The 21,171-nt window shown below is 44.5% G+C and overlaps 1 protein-coding gene and 1 long non-coding RNA gene across 3 annotated transcripts in view; both read right to left on the reverse strand.

Annotated features, from left to right (window-relative positions):
- Positions 1-17,481: 17,481 nt before the first annotated feature.
- LOC132466352 (uncharacterized) lies at positions 17,482-18,375 on the reverse strand. The gene is made up of 3 exons (XR_009527842.1): positions 18,266-18,375; positions 17,946-17,998; positions 17,482-17,721 (listed from the first exon to the last, which is right to left on the reverse strand). It is a non-coding gene; the product is annotated as an uncharacterized LOC132466352 (long non-coding RNA).
- A 1,614-nt stretch (positions 18,376-19,989) lies between these two features.
- adad1 (adenosine deaminase domain containing 1 (testis-specific)) overlaps positions 19,990-21,171 on the reverse strand; it is a 30,010-nt gene continuing 28,828 nt past the window's right edge. For both annotated transcript variants that reach the window (XM_060063471.1, XM_060063470.1), the window contains exon 13: positions 19,990-20,211. In XM_060063471.1, the coding sequence (XP_059919454.1) occupies positions 20,098-20,211 (114 nt within the window). In that variant the 3' untranslated portion in view covers positions 19,990-20,097. The remainder of the gene's footprint in view (positions 20,212-21,171) is intronic.

Raw genomic sequence — 21,171 nt, forward strand, 5'->3', positions numbered from 1 at the left:
TATTTATTAGCTTGAACCCTAATGGAAAAAAATGTTTCTCATCCTATGTAAGCTCCAAACACAATGTTTATTATTACGAACTGTTATAATTATTACTATTTAATAACTTGTTTGAACCGGTGCTCTGGTAATTTAAGGCAGCATAATAAAATGTGATGAAAACCAGATGTGATCACAGGTGCTTATTCTGACCCATACAATTAATAATGTTTAAAAAAAAGTTAACGTTTGTCATTTCCCTATTCTATTCAACCTTTGAATAGCATAGAATTGAATCGAGAGAGACCGACATTGTCCTCCGACCGGTGGTGACAGGGGTCTCAGGCTCAGAGGAGCAGTATGTGGGTGGGGAAAATCTGGGGAGGGGTAAGGACCCCCTAATGAACACAGGGGACATTCTTCAGTCTAGTCTGAGAAAAAATGTATCATCAGTGACGTGGTCCACAAGAAAACCACAAACCCTCCCTCCTGCCCACACACACTGATACTGCAATCTTAGAACATCTAAGGTGGAATCTCGACACAGACCTCTACCTAGAACCCTCTAGTCTCTACTGACAGTAGAACCCCCTAATATTTGAACCCTCCAATCTCTGACAGTAGAACCCCTACGTGTGGGTTTCAGACGACAACGGCGTCTGAAACCCAGCGAGGTGAGAGTGTACCTCCGAGGTGAGAGTGTACCACCGAGGTGAGAGTGTACCTCCGAGCGAGCAGCGACCACATCACAGCACTTCCTGTTCACCTCGGAGTATAATGCACAAACACAGCAGACACTGATGTTGTCCTTGTATTCTGTACTGGTATTCTGTAATGGTATTCTGCAAACATCAGTCCTGCAGAAGCATATGAAACATTTGTTGAACTGGAAACATCAACAAAAAATAACCACCCAAGTCACCGTAGTAGCCATGGTAACCATAGCATCCATCAGCTTCATTCATAAAACGCACAAGAAAGGACTTGGCAACTGCTTGCTCTCCGCTTGACTCAAGGTCTTCAGAATCTGGCTGCAAATTCCTCAGCCCTGTTGCACAACAAAACAAGCAAACACCGGTGAGACGTTGCGTCATCGATAAGTGCTGTGTAGTGAGCCGGCGGTGATACGTACACGAGTGTCGGGTGGTCTCGTCCAGTCAGATCCCACTGGTTCCTGCTGTGGACCGAGCTGTGGTAGGGCGCCTGGCTACACACTGATTTACACACATTCGGCTGCTGCACAGACTCGACACTACACTGCAGGAAACCACAGCACTTCCTGTGCGACGTGTTTATGCACAGACGTAAGGCACGGGGCTTCAGGACCGGCCCAGGCCGTCCGGCCTCATCGGGCCTGCAGAGTAAATATTAAAGCTTGAAATATTTTAACAGGAACGCGGAGGTGGCATTCCGTCCATCCGCTCCGAAGGGGTTTGGAGTGTGCCGGTCCATCTCAGGGGTGGCCGACCGGGGACTCAGAGCCGGGGAATGACCGGTATGCTAACCATCTAGAGCGGAGGTGGGGTGGATCTAAGATCGGGATGTCTCTGGATGGAAATAGCCAAGAAACCAACACACAGCGGGATCAAGTGCATCATGACAGAGCCTCCTTAATGACCAACCACTACATCAATCACTAATGATCTCTCTCATCCATGCGTTAACCTGCCATACCATCACCAACACTTTGTCTCTAATTAAGCATACATACATTGACGGTTATAATTAAATTACATTTAAATAACTTCATTGGTTTGTTCTTCTTGGTCCCCCTCAGATCAGACGTTACGCTACGGTTATTGCAAGCAGTAAAACGATTCAAACAATATTATAAACCTTTAAGCACACAGATCACACCTCAGTCCTCAACCTTTCAACAGTTTATTCCAGAACAAAGCAGGCTGTTACAGAACCAAAGGAAAGAGAAACTAAGGCCTTTCTACAACAGAACCGGGCCCAGGTTAAAGGTTAAAGATCAGGGGCCTCATGTACTAAGACTTGCGTGGATTTCATACTGAAACTTGGCGTACGCCAAAACCCAGAAACTGTCTTACGCACAAATAAATTCAGATGTATCAAAGTGTGCGAACGCATGGATCCAAGCACGTTTCATTTGTACATCTCAATCAACGTGGAATTGAGCGCACATGCCGAGGTGCCAAACTCCTCCCTGTCCACGCCCTCATTTAAATATGCAATTTCATTTAAATAGGCCTCTGGACCTGATATTCACCTCTTAATCCGATCACCTGGCACCATGAACAAAGGCAAAAAACGAAACTTCACGGAGTCCGAGCTCGAGATTTTGCTCCACGAGGTAGAAATGCGCAAGCATATGCTATTTGGAACCCTGTCAACAGGGATAAATGCAAAACAAAAGAGAAGTGAGTGGGAGCGTGTTTGCGAGGCCGTCAATGCAGTGGGGTCTCAGCAGCGCACACACTCTGAAATTAAAAAAAAATGGTCAGACCTCAAGGTGGAGGTGAAGCGGAGGGTTTCTGCCCACCGCCGAAGCGTGACCGCAACAGGTGGGGGGACGGGAGTGGGGGAACTCTCTTTGAGAGTGGCCGCTTTGATCGGTGACACAGCTCTCACCGGAGTGGTGGGAGCCCATGAAGGGGACACCGATCATCCCCAAGGTAAATCCCCAGTCATAAATGCTGTAATTATACTGGGCATACAATTGGCTGCTTACAATACACATAAGTCGTGCGTAAAGATGCCAGGATATTAAAGACTTTGACTCGTGTTTATTAACTTAAATTTTTAATTTTTTAATAGACAAGCAAGGAGAGGGTTTCCGTACGGTTTTGAATGACTAATAGCCGCGGCTATTAGTCATTCACTCCGGCTATTAGTTATTCACTCCGGCTATTAGGTATGCAGAACGAGCCCCTCCCTCTTCTTTGCTTGACCACTAAGTTTGAAGGCTGTCTAACCAATCAGAGCTGCAGTGCCTCTGTTTCGCTGTAACATAAAGCTGTGTTGTCTTTACTAGTTTCACTACAATGTAATGACCACCACTAGCTAGTGGAAAATACATTTGTGTCTAGTACAGTGATATATTTGTATATGTTAGGCTATATATTGAGATGGCAGTGTGCGAAATACCCGACAATATTCGGGGATGTCCTCATCCCCAGATTGTTCTCGATGCAGTAGCCAGCTAGGCCATAACATTACATAACATGAACATGAACTGAATAAATGCCAGGTATATAGCATATCGGAGACGGGTACACAATCAGTGCATTTGCAAATGAGAGCCTGCAGTATGACCGATCTTGTGACATGTGGTCGGAGAGAGTCGTGTGTGTGTGTGTGTGTGTGTGTGTGTGTGTGTGTGTGTGTGTGTGTGTGTGTGTGTGTGTGTGTGTGTAGAGCAAGTTGTTAAAGGTAGTGTTTCTATTTGATGTTACAATATTTCATGGATGCAAGCAAGACAATCAATCTATATCTATAGCCTACATGACAACACACACACGACACACACACACACACACACGCACACACTTTAAACACACTGGTAAAGCAATAGGAACGTATTTGTGAATAAATGCTTTTCATTCTGAATACTGGACTTGGTGAGCTTAAATAGGCTACATTTAAGTGACCTTTAGTGAGATGTCCTAAAACGGAATACAAATTAATTATTCTAGGACATAGGCTTTCAGGATCAATTCAGAGGTTCAACTTTTCGGGATTCATTTTGCTTAGCCAGTGAAAGTGATCAGCTGTAGATTCCACACACTGTTAAAAATACTTCACTACAAGTAGGCTATAAGTCCTCCAAATAATTCTGTTTTAGGCCATCTCACTAAAGGTCACTTAAATGTAGCCTATTTAAGCTCACCAAGTCCAGTATTCAGAATGAAAAGCATTTATTCACAAATACGTTCTATTTTTTGACAAGCGGAGCCGACAGTCATGTGGAAGTATGCAAATTAGCCATGTGCGACAAACAGAAGATAAACGCAATGAACTGATTATTGTGAATTGTTGTGGATATGTAGGCTGTTTAGTTGTGGTTGTTTGTGGTCTTAGTGAAACAGTCTTGCCTTGGAGTTGGAGAAGTTGGAGTGATTGTGTGAATGTGCGAGAGAGAGCGCACCTGCCGTGGTGATGTTGGGCTTGTAATGGGCTTATATGTGATCAATGATGTATCTGTCTGATCGTATTAGCTGTAGATGGATGGTTAAATAATGTCACAAGATCGGTCATACTGCAGGCTCTCATTTGCAAATGCACTGATTGTGTGCCCGTCTCCGATATGCTATATAGGCTACAGCAGGCATTTATTCAGTTCATGTTCTTCTGAGTGCGCAAGAACGGTGCCAATTATTGTCGGGTTTGCATTGTAATGCACAACTTTGCCCCTCCCTGTTATAAAATAACGCGCATCGCAACAACTTTAGCCAATGCAGGCTCCTATTGCTTTACCAGTGTGTTTAAAGTGTGTGCGTGTGTGTGTGTGTGTGTGTGTGTGTGTGTGTGTGTGTGTGTGTGTGTGTGTGTGTGTGTGTGTGTGTCGTGTGTGTGTGTTGTCATGTAGGCTATAGATATAGATTGATTGTCTTGCTTGCATCCATGAAATATTGTAACATCAAATAGAAACACTACCTTTAACAACTTGCTCCACACACACACACACACACACACACACACACACACACACACACACACACACACACACACACACACACACACACACACACACACACACACACACACACACACACACACACACACACGACTCTCTCCGACCACATGTCACAAGATCGGTCATACTGCAGGCTCTCATTTGCAAATGCACTGATTGTGTGCCCGTCTCCGATATGCTATATACCTGGCAGTTATTCAGTTCACTTTACTACAAGCCCAGGCCAGTGGATCACCGCTCACTAGTGGACCTTCAGAAAGACCTACATTTACATTCAGGTCGTTTATCAGACACTTTTATCCAAAGCGGCTTATTATCAGTCCAATTGTCAGAAGAAAGATGAAACAATGTATCTCTGTCGGTACAGTAAGGATGTTCATAGAACCAAGAGCCAAGCACTAACCATCACTAGGTTAACTCATTCCCCGTATACAACACAGATAGCTAGGATAAGATGCTACACAATGCTAAGTACTATTTTTAAGTGTCAGGACGTACAACACACAATACATGTGTTAGAGGGGGGAGGGGGGATTAAGGGGGAGGCTATGCAGAGTCCAGTTGAACTCCAGTTGAACCCCCCCCCCCCCCCCCCCCCCCCCCTCAGCTGCCGACCCCGTCCACCGCGTGCGAGCCCGGGCCCAGCGCTCCTTGGGACGATTTCCTGGTCAACCTGACGAGTCTGCTGCAGATGTACGCCTCCATGCAACGGGGGGCCGGCGACGCCACGAAGGGCTAAAAGACCAAGAGGCGGCCATCTTTGCGCCAGCGGATGCAGGGGTTGTTATGACTACACAATCACTTGCCATCCGATTAATTTATTTTATTTAAGACAGTGTGTGTACCAAGACGATACTGCTACATGACCACAGGCCGACAGTAGGATACGTTTGTCTTGTTCTGATGCTGCCTCCTCAACATGGTCTTTATACATATACCTATGTATTCATATATACTTTATGTATGTATTTTGTGCCCTTATTTTATTTATTATATCACTATTAAATTATTATTATTATTTATTAGCTTGAACCCTAATGGAAAAAAATGTTTCTCATCCTATGTAAGCTCCAAACACAATGTTTATTATTACGAACTGTTATAATTATTACTATTTAATAACTTGTTTGAACCGGTGCTCTGGTAATTTAAGGCAGCATAATAAAATGTGATGAAAACCAGATGTGATCACAGGTGCTTATTCTGACCCATACAATTAATAATGTTTAAAAAAAAGTTAACGTTTGTCATTTCCCTATTCTATTCAACCTTTGAATAGCATAGAATTGAATCGAGAGAGACCGACATTGTCCTCCGACCGGTGGTGACAGGGGTCTCAGGCTCAGAGGAGCAGTATGTGGGTGGGGAAAATCTGGGGAGGGGTAAGGACCCCCTAATGAACACAGGGGACATTCTTCAGTCTAGTCTGAGAAAAAATGTATCATCAGTGACGTGGTCCACAAGAAAACCACAAACCCTCCCTCCTGCCCACACACACTGATACTGCAATCTTAGAACATCTAAGGTGGAATCTCGACACAGACCTCTACCTAGAACCCTCTAGTCTCTACTGACAGTAGAACCCCCTAATATTTGAACCCTCCAATCTCTGACAGTAGAACCCCTACGTGTGGGTTTCAGACGACAACGGCGTCTGAAACCCAGCGAGGTGAGAGTGTACCTCCGAGGTGAGAGTGTACCACCGAGGTGAGAGTGTACCTCCGAGCGAGCAGCGACCACATCACAGCACTTCCTGTTCACCTCGGAGTATAATGCACAAACACAGCAGACACTGATGTTGTCCTTGTATTCTGTACTGGTATTCTGTAATGGTATTCTGCAAACATCAGTCCTGCAGAAGCATATGAAACATTTGTTGAACTGGAAACATCAACAAAAAATAACCACCCAAGTCACCGTAGTAGCCATGGTAACCATAGCATCCATCAGCTTCATTCATAAAACGCACAAGAAAGGACTTGGCAACTGCTTGCTCTCCGCTTGACTCAAGGTCTTCAGAATCTGGCTGCAAATTCCTCAGCCCTGTTGCACAACAAAACAAGCAAACACCGGTGAGACGTTGCGTCATCGATAAGTGCTGTGTAGTGAGCCGGCGGTGATACGTACACGAGTGTCGGGTGGTCTCGTCCAGTCAGATCCCACTGGTTCCTGCTGTGGACCGAGCTGTGGTAGGGCGCCTGGCTACACACTGATTTACACACATTCGGCTGCTGCACAGACTCGACACTACACTGCAGGAAACCACAGCACTTCCTGTGCGACGTGTTTATGCACAGACGTAAGGCACGGGGCTTCAGGACCGGCCCAGGCCGTCCGGCCTCATCGGGCCTGCAGAGTAAATATTAAAGCTTGAAATATTTTAACAGGAACGCGGAGGTGGCATTCCGTCCATCCGCTCCGAAGGGGTTTGGAGTGTGCCGGTCCATCTCAGGGGTGGCCGACCGGGGACTCAGAGCCGGGGAATGACCGGTATGCTAACCATCTAGAGCGGAGGTGGGGTGGATCTAAGATCGGGATGTCTCTGGATGGAAATAGCCAAGAAACCAACACACAGCGGGATCAAGTGCATCATGACAGAGCCTCCTTAATGACCAACCACTACATCAATCACTAATGATCTCTCTCATCCATGCGTTAACCTGCCATACCATCACCAACACTTTGTCTCTAATTAAGCATACATACATTGACGGTTATAATTAAATTACATTTAAATAACTTCATTGGTTTGTTCTTCTTGGTCCCCCTCAGATCAGACGTTACGCTACGGTTATTGCAAGCAGTAAAACGATTCAAACAATATTATAAACCTTTAAGCACACAGATCACACCTCAGTCCTCAACCTTTCAACAGTTTATTCCAGAACAAAGCAGGCTGTTACAGAACCAAAGGAAAGAGAAACTAAGGCCTTTCTACAACAGAACCGGGCCCAGGTTAAAGGTTAAAGATCAGGGGCCTCATGTACTAAGACTTGCGTGGATTTCATACTGAAACTTGGCGTACGCCAAAACCCAGAAACTGTCTTACGCACAAATAAATTCAGATGTATCAAAGTGTGCGAACGCATGGATCCAAGCACGTTTCATTTGTACATCTCAATCAACGTGGAATTGAGCGCACATGCCGAGGTGCCAAACTCCTCCCTGTCCACGCCCTCATTTAAATATGCAATTTCATTTAAATAGGCCTCTGGACCTGATATTCACCTCTTAATCCGATCACCTGGCACCATGAACAAAGGCAAAAAACGAAACTTCACGGAGTCCGAGCTCGAGATTTTGCTCCACGAGGTAGAAATGCGCAAGCATATGCTATTTGGAACCCTGTCAACAGGGATAAATGCAAAACAAAAGAGAAGTGAGTGGGAGCGTGTTTGCGAGGCCGTCAATGCAGTGGGGTCTCAGCAGCGCACACACTCTGAAATTAAAAAAAAATGGTCAGACCTCAAGGTGGAGGTGAAGCGGAGGGTTTCTGCCCACCGCCGAAGCGTGACCGCAACAGGTGGGGGGACGGGAGTGGGGGAACTCTCTTTGAGAGTGGCCGCTTTGATCGGTGACACAGCTCTCACCGGAGTGGTGGGAGCCCATGAAGGGGACACCGATCATCCCCAAGGTAAATCCCCAGTCATAAATGCTGTAATTATACTGGGCATACAATTGGCTGCTTACAATACACATAAGTCGTGCGTAAAGATGCCAGGATATTAAAGACTTTGACTCGTGTTTATTAACTTAAATTTTTAATTTTTTAATAGACAAGCAAGGAGAGGGTTTCCGTACGGTTTTGAATGACTAATAGCCGCGGCTATTAGTCATTCACTCCGGCTATTAGTTATTCACTCCGGCTATTAGGTATGCAGAACGAGCCCCTCCCTCTTCTTTGCTTGACCACTAAGTTTGAAGGCTGTCTAACCAATCAGAGCTGCAGTGCCTCTGTTTCGCTGTAACATAAAGCTGTGTTGTCTTTACTAGTTTCACTACAATGTAATGACCACCACTAGCTAGTGGAAAATACATTTGTGTCTAGTACAGTGATATATTTGTATATGTTAGGCTATATATTGAGATGGCAGTGTGCGAAATACCCGACAATATTCGGGGATGTCCTCATCCCCAGATTGTTCTCGATGCAGTAGCCAGCTAGGCCATAACATTACATAACATGAACATGAACTGAATAAATGCCAGGTATATAGCATATCGGAGACGGGTACACAATCAGTGCATTTGCAAATGAGAGCCTGCAGTATGACCGATCTTGTGACATGTGGTCGGAGAGAGTCGTGTGTGTGTGTGTGTGTGTGTGTGTGTGTGTGTGTGTGTGTGTGTGTGTGTGTGTGTGTGTGTGTGTGTGTGTGTGTGTGTGTGTGTAGAGCAAGTTGTTAAAGGTAGTGTTTCTATTTGATGTTACAATATTTCATGGATGCAAGCAAGACAATCAATCTATATCTATAGCCTACATGACAACACACACACGACACACACACACACACACGCACACACTTTAAACACACTGGTAAAGCAATAGGAACGTATTTGTGAATAAATGCTTTTCATTCTGAATACTGGACTTGGTGAGCTTAAATAGGCTACATTTAAGTGACCTTTAGTGAGATGTCCTAAAACGGAATACAAATTAATTATTCTAGGACATAGGCTTTCAGGATCAATTCAGAGGTTCAACTTTTCGGGATTCATTTTGCTTAGCCAGTGAAAGTGATCAGCTGTAGATTCCACACACTGTTAAAAATACTTCACTACAAGTAGGCTATAAGTCCTCCAAATAATTCTGTTTTAGGCCATCTCACTAAAGGTCACTTAAATGTAGCCTATTTAAGCTCACCAAGTCCAGTATTCAGAATGAAAAGCATTTATTCACAAATACGTTCTATTTTTTGACAAGCGGAGCCGACAGTCATGTGGAAGTATGCAAATTAGCCATGTGCGACAAACAGAAGATAAACGCAATGAACTGATTATTGTGAATTGTTGTGGATATGTAGGCTGTTTAGTTGTGGTTGTTTGTGGTCTTAGTGAAACAGTCTTGCCTTGGAGTTGGAGAAGTTGGAGTGATTGTGTGAATGTGCGAGAGAGAGCGCACCTGCCGTGGTGATGTTGGGCTTGTAATGGGCTTATATGTGATCAATGATGTATCTGTCTGATCGTATTAGCTGTAGATGGATGGTTAAATAATGTCACAAGATCGGTCATACTGCAGGCTCTCATTTGCAAATGCACTGATTGTGTGCCCGTCTCCGATATGCTATATAGGCTACAGCAGGCATTTATTCAGTTCATGTTCTTCTGAGTGCGCAAGAACGGTGCCAATTATTGTCGGGTTTGCATTGTAATGCACAACTTTGCCCCTCCCTGTTATAAAATAACGCGCATCGCAACAACTTTAGCCAATGCAGGCTCCTATTGCTTTACCAGTGTGTTTAAAGTGTGTGCGTGTGTGTGTGTGTGTGTGTGTGTGTGTGTGTGTGTGTGTGTGTGTGTGTGTGTGTGTGTGTGTGTGTCGTGTGTGTGTGTTGTCATGTAGGCTATAGATATAGATTGATTGTCTTGCTTGCATCCATGAAATATTGTAACATCAAATAGAAACACTACCTTTAACAACTTGCTCCACACACACACACACACACACACACACACACACACACACACACACACACACACACACACACACACACACACACACACACACACACACACACACACACACGACTCTCTCCGACCACATGTCACAAGATCGGTCATACTGCAGGCTCTCATTTGCAAATGCACTGATTGTGTGCCCGTCTCCGATATGCTATATACCTGGCAGTTATTCAGTTCATGTTCATGTTATGTAATGTTATGGCCTAGCTGGCTACTGCATCGAGAACAATCTGGGGATGACGACATCCCCGAATATTGTCGGGTATTTCGCACACTGCCATCTCAATATATAGCCTAACATACACAAATATATCACTGTACTAGACACAAATGTATTTTCCACTAGCTAATGGTGGTCATTACATTGTAGAGAAACTAGCAAAGACAACACAGCTTTATGTTACAGCGAAACATCGAGGCACTGCAGCTCTGATTGGTTAGACAGCCTTCAAACTTAGTGGTCAAGCAAAGAAGAGGGAGGGGCTCGTTCTGCATACCTAATAGCCGGAGTGAATAACTAATAGCCGGAGTGAATGACTAATAGCCGGAGTGAATGACTAATAGCCGCGGCTATTAGTCATTCAAAACCGTACGGAATCCGTACGGAAACCGTACGGAATCCGTACGGAATTCTTGCCAAACCGTACGGATTCCGTGCGGTTTTGCACTTTTACCGCGCCATTCTAGGGCCGGATTGTGGCCTTCTCTGCTTTCCATGCCTCGGGGTGGGTTGCAGTTGACGGGTCCGGCATCCGGTTCCTCCAGTGGGGTATGGAAAGCCAAGAAGGCCACAATCCGGACCTAGAATGGCGCGGTAAAAGTGCAAAACCGCACGGAATCCGTACGGTTTGGCAAGAATTCCGTACGGTTTGGCAAGAATTCCGTACGGAATCCGTACGGAATCCGTACGGTTTCCGTACGGTTTCCGTACGGATTCCGTACGGTTTTGAATGACTAATAGCCGCGGCTATTAGTCATTCACTCCGGCTATTAGTCATTCACTCCGGCTATTAGTTATTCACTCCGGCTATTAGTTATTCACTCCGGCTATTAGGTATGCAGAACAAGCCCCTCCCTCTTCTTTGCTTGACCACTAAATTTGAAGGCTGTCTAACCAATCAGAGCTGCAGTGCCTCGATGTTTCGCTGTAACATAAAGCTGTGTTGTCTTTACTAGTTTCACTACAATGTAATGACCACCATTAGCTAGTGGAAAATACATTTGTGTCTAGTACAGTGATATATTTGTATATGTTAGGCTATAGATTGAGATGGCAGTGTGCGAAATACCCGACAATATTCGGGGATGTCCTCATCCCCAGATTGTTCTCGATATGCAGTAGCCAGCTAGGCCATAACATTACATATCATGAACATGAACTGAATAAATGCCAGGTATATAGCATATCGGAGACTGGCACACAATCAGTGCATTTGCAAATGAGAGCCTGCAGTATGACCGATCTTGTGACATGTGGTCGGAGAGAGTCGTGTGTGTGCGTGCGTGTGCGTGTGTGCGTGTGTGTGTGTGTGTGGGTAGAGCAAGTTGTTGAAGGAAGTGTTTCTACTTGACGTTACAATATTTCATGGATGCAAGCAAGCCAAGACAATCAATCTATATCTAGCCTACATGACAACACACACACACACACACACACACACACACACTTTAAACACACTGGTAAAGCAATAGGAGCCTGCATTGGCTAAAGTTGTTGCGATGCGCGTTATTTTATAACAGGGAGGGTTAAAGTTGTGCATTACATTGATCCTGAAAGCCTATGTCCTAGAATAATTCATTTGTATTCCGTTTTAGGCCATCTCACTAAAGGTCACTTAAATGTAGCATATTTAAGCTCACCAAGTCCAGTATTCAGAATGAAAAGCATTTATTCACAAATACGTTCTATTTTTTTTGACAAGCGGAGCCGACAGTCATGTGCAAGTATGCAAATTAGCCATGTGCGGCAAACAGAAGATAGACGCAATGAACTGATTTTTGTGCATTGTTGTGGATATGTAGGCTGTTTAGTTGTGGTTGTTTGTGGTCTTAGTGAAACAGTCTTGCCTTGGAGTTGGAGAAGTTGGAGTGATTGTGTGAATGTGCGAGAGAGAGCGCACCTGCCGTGGTGATGTTGGGCTTGTAATGGGCTTATATGTGATCAATGATGTATCTGTCTGATCGTATTAGCTGTAGATGGATGGTTAAATAATGTCACAAGATCGGTCATACTGCAGGCTCTCATTTGCAAATGCACTGATTGTGTGCCCGTCTCCGATATACCTGGCATTTATTCAGTTCATGTTCTTCTGAGTGCGCAAGAACGGTGCCAATTATCGTCGTGTTTGCATTGTAATGCACAACTTTGCCCCTCCCTGTTATAAAATAACGCGCATCGCAACAACTTTAGCCAATGCAGGCTCCTATTGCTTTACCAGTGTGTTTAAAGTGTGTGCGTGTCGTGTGTGTGTGTGCGTGTCATGTGTGTGTGTGCGTGTGTTGTCATGTAGGCTATAGATATAGATTGATTGTCTTGGCTTGCTTGCATCCATGAAATATTGTAACGTCAAATAGAAACACTTCCTTCAACAACTTGCTCCACACACACACACACACACACACACACACACACACACACACACACACACACACACACACACACACACACACACACACACACACACACACACACACACACACACACACACACGACTCTCTCCGACCACATGTCACAAGATCGGTCATACTGCAGGCTCTCATTTGCAAATGCACTGATTGTGTGCCCGTCTCCGATATGCTAGATACCTGGCATTTATTCAGTTCATGTTCATTCATGTTATGTAATGTTATGGCCTAGCTGGCTACTGCATATCGAGAACAATCTGGGGATGAGGACATCCCCGAATATTGTCGGGTATTTCGCACACTGCCATCTCAATATATAGCCTAACATGTATATCACTGTACTAGACACAAATGTATTTTCCACTAGCTAATGGTGGTCATTACATTGTAGTGAAACTAGTAAAGACAACACAGCTTTATGTTACAGCGAAACATCGAGGCACTGCAGCTCTGATTGGTTAGACAGCCTTCAAACTTAGTGGTCAAGCAAAGAAGAGGGAGGGGCTCGTTCTGCATACCTAATAGCCGGAGTGAATAACTGATAGCCGGAGTGAATGACTAATTATGGAAGCATATATGTAGCAAAATTCAAATGGCAATGCAATTTGCAATTTGCAATTCAATAAGTAATTACGTTATGCAATTGACAATGCATTATGCAATTTCATAATGTAATTTGTAAATACGTTATTCAAAGTGTATTTTAATATGCAAAGTGACAATGCAATCCTCAATTAAATTTGCAAAAGTTATAACAATAAAAATACAATAACATTTTGTCAAATTCTTTGAGTTCCTTTATTCAAATTGAAAAGCTATAGCGTCCCCGTGATTGCAATCTACTTCGCCACGCTCCGTGTGTTGCGATATTCAAATGACATTTCAATCCGCAAAACGGAATCCAAAACGGAATCCAAAGAGGAAATCCAAAGAGGAATCCAAAGAGGAATCCAAAAAGTCAATATGCAAAGTGGCAAACGTATCAGCCACCAGCGGGAACTACGTCACTTTCTAGTGTGTCAGACTGTTTTATGTGTGGGGGGAGGGAGTTCCAGAGCCTGGGTGCTGAACAGCTGAATGACCGGGCACCCATTGTAATGAGTCGTGATGTGGGGATACATAGTAGTCCAGCGGAGGTTGAGCGGAGGGAGCGGGAGGGAGTGTATTCTTGGAGGAGGTCCCAGAGGTAACTGGGGGCTAGGTTCTGGAGAGCTTTGTAGGTGAGGAGTGGGTGGAGACGGTGGGTCTCCCGACCCTATGTTTCGCACCCAGTGCCTGTAGCACTTTGGAAATCTTTGTGTTTACCACACTGGCGTCAAAACGTACCCGTGAGGATAAGTCGTCTATCCTATCTCCCAGAACACGCACTCTATCTACTGCATCTGTGTCTTCAACACGATTGTTCTCCACATCATCGGCCAAACTTCGGAGCGTATCAATAATCTCCATTGGTGACCATGGACCTGACACATACGAAAGAACTAGAAGTGAACAAGGAAATTACGAGCAAGTGACGTAGTTCCCGCCCAGACGCTGATTGGCTGATACGTTTGCCACTTTGCATATTGACTTTTTGGATTCCTCTTTGGATTCCTCTTTGGATTCCGTTTTGGATTCCGTTTTGCGGATTGAAATGTCATTTGAATATCGCAACACACGGAGCGTGGCGAAGTGGATTGCAATCACGGGGACGCTATAGCTTTTCAATTTGTATAAAGGAACTCAAAGAATTTTGCTACATATATGCTTCCATAACTATGGAAGCATATATGTAGCAAAATTCAAATGGCAATGCAATTTGGAATTACATTATGCATTTGACAATTCATTATGCAATTTTATAATGTAATTTGTAAATACGTTATTCAAAGTGTATTTTAACATGCAAAGTGACAATGCAATCCTCAATTAAATTTGCAAAAGGTATAACAATACAAATAGAATAACATTTTGTCAAATTCTTTGAGTTCCTTTATACAAATTGAAAAGCTATAGCGTCCCCGTGATTGCAATCCACTTCGCCACGCTCAGTGTGTTGCGATATTCAAATGACATTTCAATCCGCAAAACGGAATCCAAAACGGAATCCAAAGAGGGAATCCAAAGAGGAATCCAAAGAAGAATCCAAAGAGGAATCCAAAAAGTCAATATGCAAAGTGGCAAACGTATCAGCCAATCAGCGTCTGGGCAGGAACTACGTCACTTGCTCGTAATTTCCTTGTTCACTTCTAGTTCGTATGTATGGCAAGCCGAATTGACATTTATTAACTAAGTTTGACTATCCGGAATTTACATTGTAGATATCAACAACTTCATTCAAGATATCTGTTACGTAGTTGTGACTAGTCGAAACGACAGTTCGAGATATCTGTGACGTAGTTTTGACTAGTCGAAACGATAGTTAGAGATATCTGTAATTCAGTTTTGACTAGGCGAAACTGAATTACAGATATCTGCAATGACTTCACGGAAAACGACATTCAACTCGTCACACATCTTAAATGACAATTGCAGATATCTGTAATTCAGTTTCGCCTAGGCAGAATGAAAGTTAAAGATATCTCAAACGTAATTTGAGTGTTGGGCATTACGTTTTAGATATCCAGAAATACGTAATTTCCCCTTGCCGCCATAATCAAAGAAGAAGTGGGTTCATTTCCGAATGGAATATGAAAGGAGCAGTCATGGCGTTGGCTGTGATCGAAAAGATCACGAGAAAATGCCATGAAATTGAACAAGCCCACACACAGGGGATGTGTGGAGTTAGAGCTGCTCTGCTCCCTCCTAGAGTAAACGGTCCTATAATTTGTCATTACAGATATCTGAAACGTCATTACAGATATCTGAAACGTCATTTCGCCTAGTCAAAACTCGAATTCAAGATATCTTTAATTCAGTTTCGCCTAGGCAGAATGAAAGTTAAAGATATCTACAATTGTAGATATCTCTAATCAAAATTCCTTTCAAGATATCTATAACTTGATATTAGATATCTACAACGTCATTTCGCCTAGTCGTAACTCCAGTTAGAGATATCTACAACGTCATTTTGACTAGTCGTAACTCCAGTTAGAGATATCTACAACTTCATTTCGCCTAGTCAAAACTTAATTTAAGATATCTGAAAAGGGACATGTAGATATCTTGAATTGAGGTGAATTAAAGATATCTTGAACTGGAATTATGACTAGTCAGAATCAAATTGTAGATATCTCAAACTGGAATTACAGATATCTACAATTCAGTTGCAGATATCCGTAATTCACAAAGTGGATATCCGCAACTGAATTGTAGATATCCGCAATGAGAAACCCCATAGACATGAATGGCGAAAATGACGTCATTTCGCCTAGGAGGAATGTCTTTGTGGATATCTGAAATGACAATTGCGGATAGGAGGAATGTAGTTGCGGATATCCGAAATGTTAGTTTTGACTAGGCGAAACCGAATTGCAGATATCTGCAATGTAAATTCCGGATAGTCAAACTGAGTTAATAAATGACAATTCGGCTTGCCATACGTATGTGTCAGGTACATGTTCACCAATGGAGATTATTGATACGCTCCGAAGTTTGGCCGATGATGTGGAGAACAATCGTGTTGAAGACACAGATGCGGTAGATAGAGTGCGTGTTCTGGGAGATAGGATAGACGACTTATCCTCACTGGTACATTTTGACGCCAGTGTGGTAAACACAAAGATTTCCCAAGTGCTACAGGCACTGGGTGCGAAACATAGGGTCGGGAGACCCACCGTCTCCACCCACTCCTCACCTACAAAGCTCTCCACAAACTAGCCCCCAGTTACCTCTGGGACCACATCTCGACTCATTACGAATGGGTGCCCGGTCATTCAGCTGTTCAGCACCCAGGCTCTGGAACTCCCTCCCCCGACACATAAAACAGTCAGACCAGAGTCAGACACAATAGAAAGTGAAGTAGTTCCCGCCCAGACGCTGATTGGCTGATACGTTTGCCACTTTGCATATTGACTTTTTGGATTCCTCTTTGGATTCCTCTTTGGATTCCGTTTTGCGGATTGAAATGTCATTTGAATATCGCAACACACGGAGCGTGGCGAAGTGGATTGCAATCACGGGGACGCTATAGCTTTTCAATTTGAATAAAGGAACTCAAAGAATTTGACAAAATGTTATTGTATTTTTATTGTTATAACTTTTGCAAATTTAATTGAGGATTGCATTCTCACTTTGCATATTAAAATACACTTTGAATAACGTATTTACAAATTACATTATGAAATTGCATAATGCATTGTCAATTGCATAACGTAATTACTTATTGAATTGCAAATTGCAAATTGCATTGCCATTTGAATTTTGCTACATATATGCTTCCATACATAACTAATAGCCGGAGTACATAACTAAAACCGTACGGAATTCTTGCCAAACCGTACGGATTCCGTGCGGTTTTGCACTTTTACCGCGCCATTCTCGGTCCGGATTGTGGCCTTCTTGGCTTTCCATAGTGGGGGGTTGTGCTGCTCTTGCAGTGGTATGCCATGGCGGTGTGCCACATTGTGGAGGACGCCACAGGCCATCACAATGTGGCACACCTTCTCAGGTCTGTACAGTAGCATCCCCCCCGACCTGTCCAGGCATCGCCACCGTCCCTTCAGCAGGCCGATTGCCCTCTCCACAATTATTCTCGTCCGGGAATGGAGGTCATTATACCTCCTCTCTTGGTCGGTGTTGGGGTTTGTAAGAGGGTCAGGTCATCAGCCACGTTCTTAGGGGGTAGCCACGGTCCCCTGGGGTCAGATGAAGGCAGAATACAATACACAACGTAAAAACCACACAATGAATGAATGCAGAAGTGCACCGCGGGCGACATTTCTAACTTTACGCCCGCTTTTACTGACGTGAATACTGAACACGTCAGAGAAACATGATATTTGGATGTGCACAAGCCCCAGATGTGCATTACGCTGGTTTATACATACGGGACAATTACACGAATAAAGCATTTACTCACCCAGAAGCCACCCATCGCGCACAGTGCCAGCCTCCAGCCTGTTCCCAACCATGCTGTTGGTCAGAATGAATGAATCGTGCGTTGAACCAGGCCACCTTGCCACGATGTTAAGAAGCTGCATTTGCGCATCACATATGACTTGGACATTGATAGAATGAAAGTGTTTCCTGTTGACGTAAACAAATTAATCCTGTGATGGCGCTTTTATGGCAATATGTGTGCAGTCAACAGCTCCGATTACATTAGGGAAACCGGCTGTTGCTGCAAATTGCGCTTTAATGTGGGCCTGTTCAACAGCATTGTATGGGAATTTGATGTACCTGGATGACATTCGGATGATTCCGTCCCACACAGCTGGCATGGCTCGGCTCAGGGTGGACTGGCACACTCCTGACCGATCGGCCAGCTCCCGCTGGAAGGCCCCTGTTGCAAGGAACCCCAGCGTGGTCAGTGGTCAGCACCTATGTGGGCACGGACAACCCCTGGCTCCTGGCTGTGTGGCGCTCTAGGGCCGGTGTTGTGTCGAGATCTGTTTCCCCGTCGAGGTGTTTCCCCTAGTCCCCGCCCCCGTCCGAAATTACCCGAAAAGGCCCTCTGTTCCATAGGAAAGGAGGCTCACATCTTTCAAATTCATACTGCTGACTTATTTCCCCACAAGAGATAAGTGCTGTGATTTTCAGGCTGATATCATTCAATTTGACCATTTAGAACAGGGGGAACGCATCCTGACAGTCATTATCTGGGACTAGGGGAAACACATCTCGACGGGGAAACACATCTCGACACAACACCGGCCGCAGCTCTGCGCACAGCTCCAGTAACACTGGCCTGGGGAAACGAAATCGGCTCATGAGCCAATCATCATCATTTGCGGGTAAGTCCTCGCGTTCCCTAAATATACGTTCCCTTCGGATTTGACCATTTGCGATGTCCTCTAACAACGCTAACGCAGCCATTTTTAAAACAATTTTCTTCATCCATTGCGCATACTTTTATAGCCACCCATATAATTGCAAGGTGTGTTAATGTGTCTCTGATGTGCAAATCACTCTGATGAGTCATTGTTTTCACCTTTTTTCCCAGTTTCCCAGCGTCACCTCTAAGTGTCGCCAAAGGAACAATAGCTGTAGAAACGTGCGTACGACAGCTCTGGAGCTGCCGTGGGGACCGCACATTTTTACGGTCATTTCACGTTTTGTACATCTGAACGTGAGCGTGGAAAAGGACGTACGCCACGTTTTTGTGCGTACGCAACCTTAGTACATGAGGCCCCAGATGTTAAAGTTGTCGCTGTGGGGGGGGCTTGGAGGGCCAGACCCCAAAGCCGTTTTTTTTCAGGTGGACCTTCATGATGTTCTTGGCCTCCTGGTACTGCTTGGCTGTCATCTGCAGACGACCAAACAGAACCACACGTTCACACCCACATCGTACAAAACAACATCACAATGCATCATGGGAGTTGATTTGGGTGATACTCCGCAATTTTGTGACACCTGAGAGTTGTAGTCCTGTGAAATCCTAAATCAAAGTAACCGTGCCGTAATATAGGCTGATCAAATGTGTGTGTGTGTGTCATTAACGATGACCTCGTTAACCTAGTACCTCGTTAATGTCAGTTGCATCGTTAGTGAGGATGTTGGTATTAACCACAACCTATAGCGTTAGCAAACTGCAGGGTTAAAAAAAATTGTAACGACGACATCGTTAACGACACCTTCTATATAACATTGTGCACGCTTACGTGTGTGTGTGCCTGAATTCCCTACTAGGAGGCTGTGTTCGTGTGTGTGTCCCTGTGTGCGTGTTCCTGTCTGTGTGCATCCCTGTGTGTCCGTGTGTTTCTGCGTGCGTGCTTCCCAGTTTTTGTGTGTGCGTGCGTGTGTCCCTGTGTGACGGTTATAATTAAATTACATTTAAATAACTTCATTGGTTTGTTCTTCTTGGTCCCCCTCAGATCAGACGTTACGCTACGGTTATTGCAAGCGGTAAAACGATTCAAACAATATTATAAACCTTTAAGCACACAGATCACACCTCAGTCCTCAACCTTTCAACAGTTTATTCCAGAACAAAGCAGGCTGTTGCAGAACCAAAGGAAAGAGAAACTAAGGCCTTTCTACAACAGAACCGGGCCCAGGTTAAAGGTTAAAGATCAGATGTTAAAGTTGTCGCTGTGGGGGGGCTTGGAGGGCCAGACCCCAAAGCCGTTTTTTTTCAGGTGGACCTTCATGATGTTCTTGGCCTCCTGGTACTGCTTGGCTGTCATCTGCAGACGACCAAACAGAACCACACGTTCACACCCACATCGTACAAAACAACATCACAATGCATCATGGGAGTTGATTTGGGTTATACTCCGCCATTTTGTGACGCCTGAGTTGTAGTCCTGTGAAATCCTAAATCAAAGTAACCGTGCCGTAATATAGGCTGATCAAATGTGTGTGTGTGTGTTTGTCATTAACGATGACCTCGTTAACCTAGTACCTCGTTAATGTCAGTTGCATCGTTAGTGAGGATGTTGGTAACCACAACCTATAGCGTTAACAAACTGCAGGGTTAAAAAAAATTGTAACGACGACATTGTTAACGACACCTTCTATATAACATTGTGCACGCTTACGTGTGTGTGTGCCTGAATTCCCTACTAGGAGGCTGTGTTCGTGTGCGTGTCCCTGTGTGTGTGTTCCTGTCTGTGTGCATCCCTGTGTGTCCGTGTGTGTTTCTGCATGCGTGCGTCCCGGTTTTTGTGTGTGCGTGCGTGTGTCCCTGTGTGTGTGTGTCCCTGTGAGTCCCTGTGTGCGTGTGTCCCTGTGTCGGTGTGTGTGTGCTAGGGCTGTAACAATACGTGTATCGAAACCGAAATCGCGACACTCAAAGCCACAAACCTGTCTCGCGCTGTGAGAAGGCAGAAGCGCGATACGCCCTTTCTAACTCTCCGGTCAAAATGTCAGATTGAAATGTGCTAATAATTTGTCTAAAATAATAGTCTGCTGACACCGCTCCTCTTATCGATGCCGTAAGTCTGCGACAAGATGCCCTCTCTGTGATGACAGCTCTCCGTGGCTACGGAGGATTGCATTTCGTCACTGAACGACATTTATCCAGAGTGGGCCAAGCGCGAAAGAAATAGCCTGTGTGATCCCTGTCTCTAGTGATTTGTGTGATTTGACCGGCAGTTGGCCTGCTTATAGGTCTTCACTACACACACGCTACCGCTCGCTCTCCT

Source organism: Gadus macrocephalus, chromosome 10 (genome assembly GCF_031168955.1).
Source record: "Gadus macrocephalus chromosome 10, ASM3116895v1".
Taxonomy (NCBI): domain Eukaryota; kingdom Metazoa; phylum Chordata; class Actinopteri; order Gadiformes; family Gadidae; genus Gadus; species Gadus macrocephalus.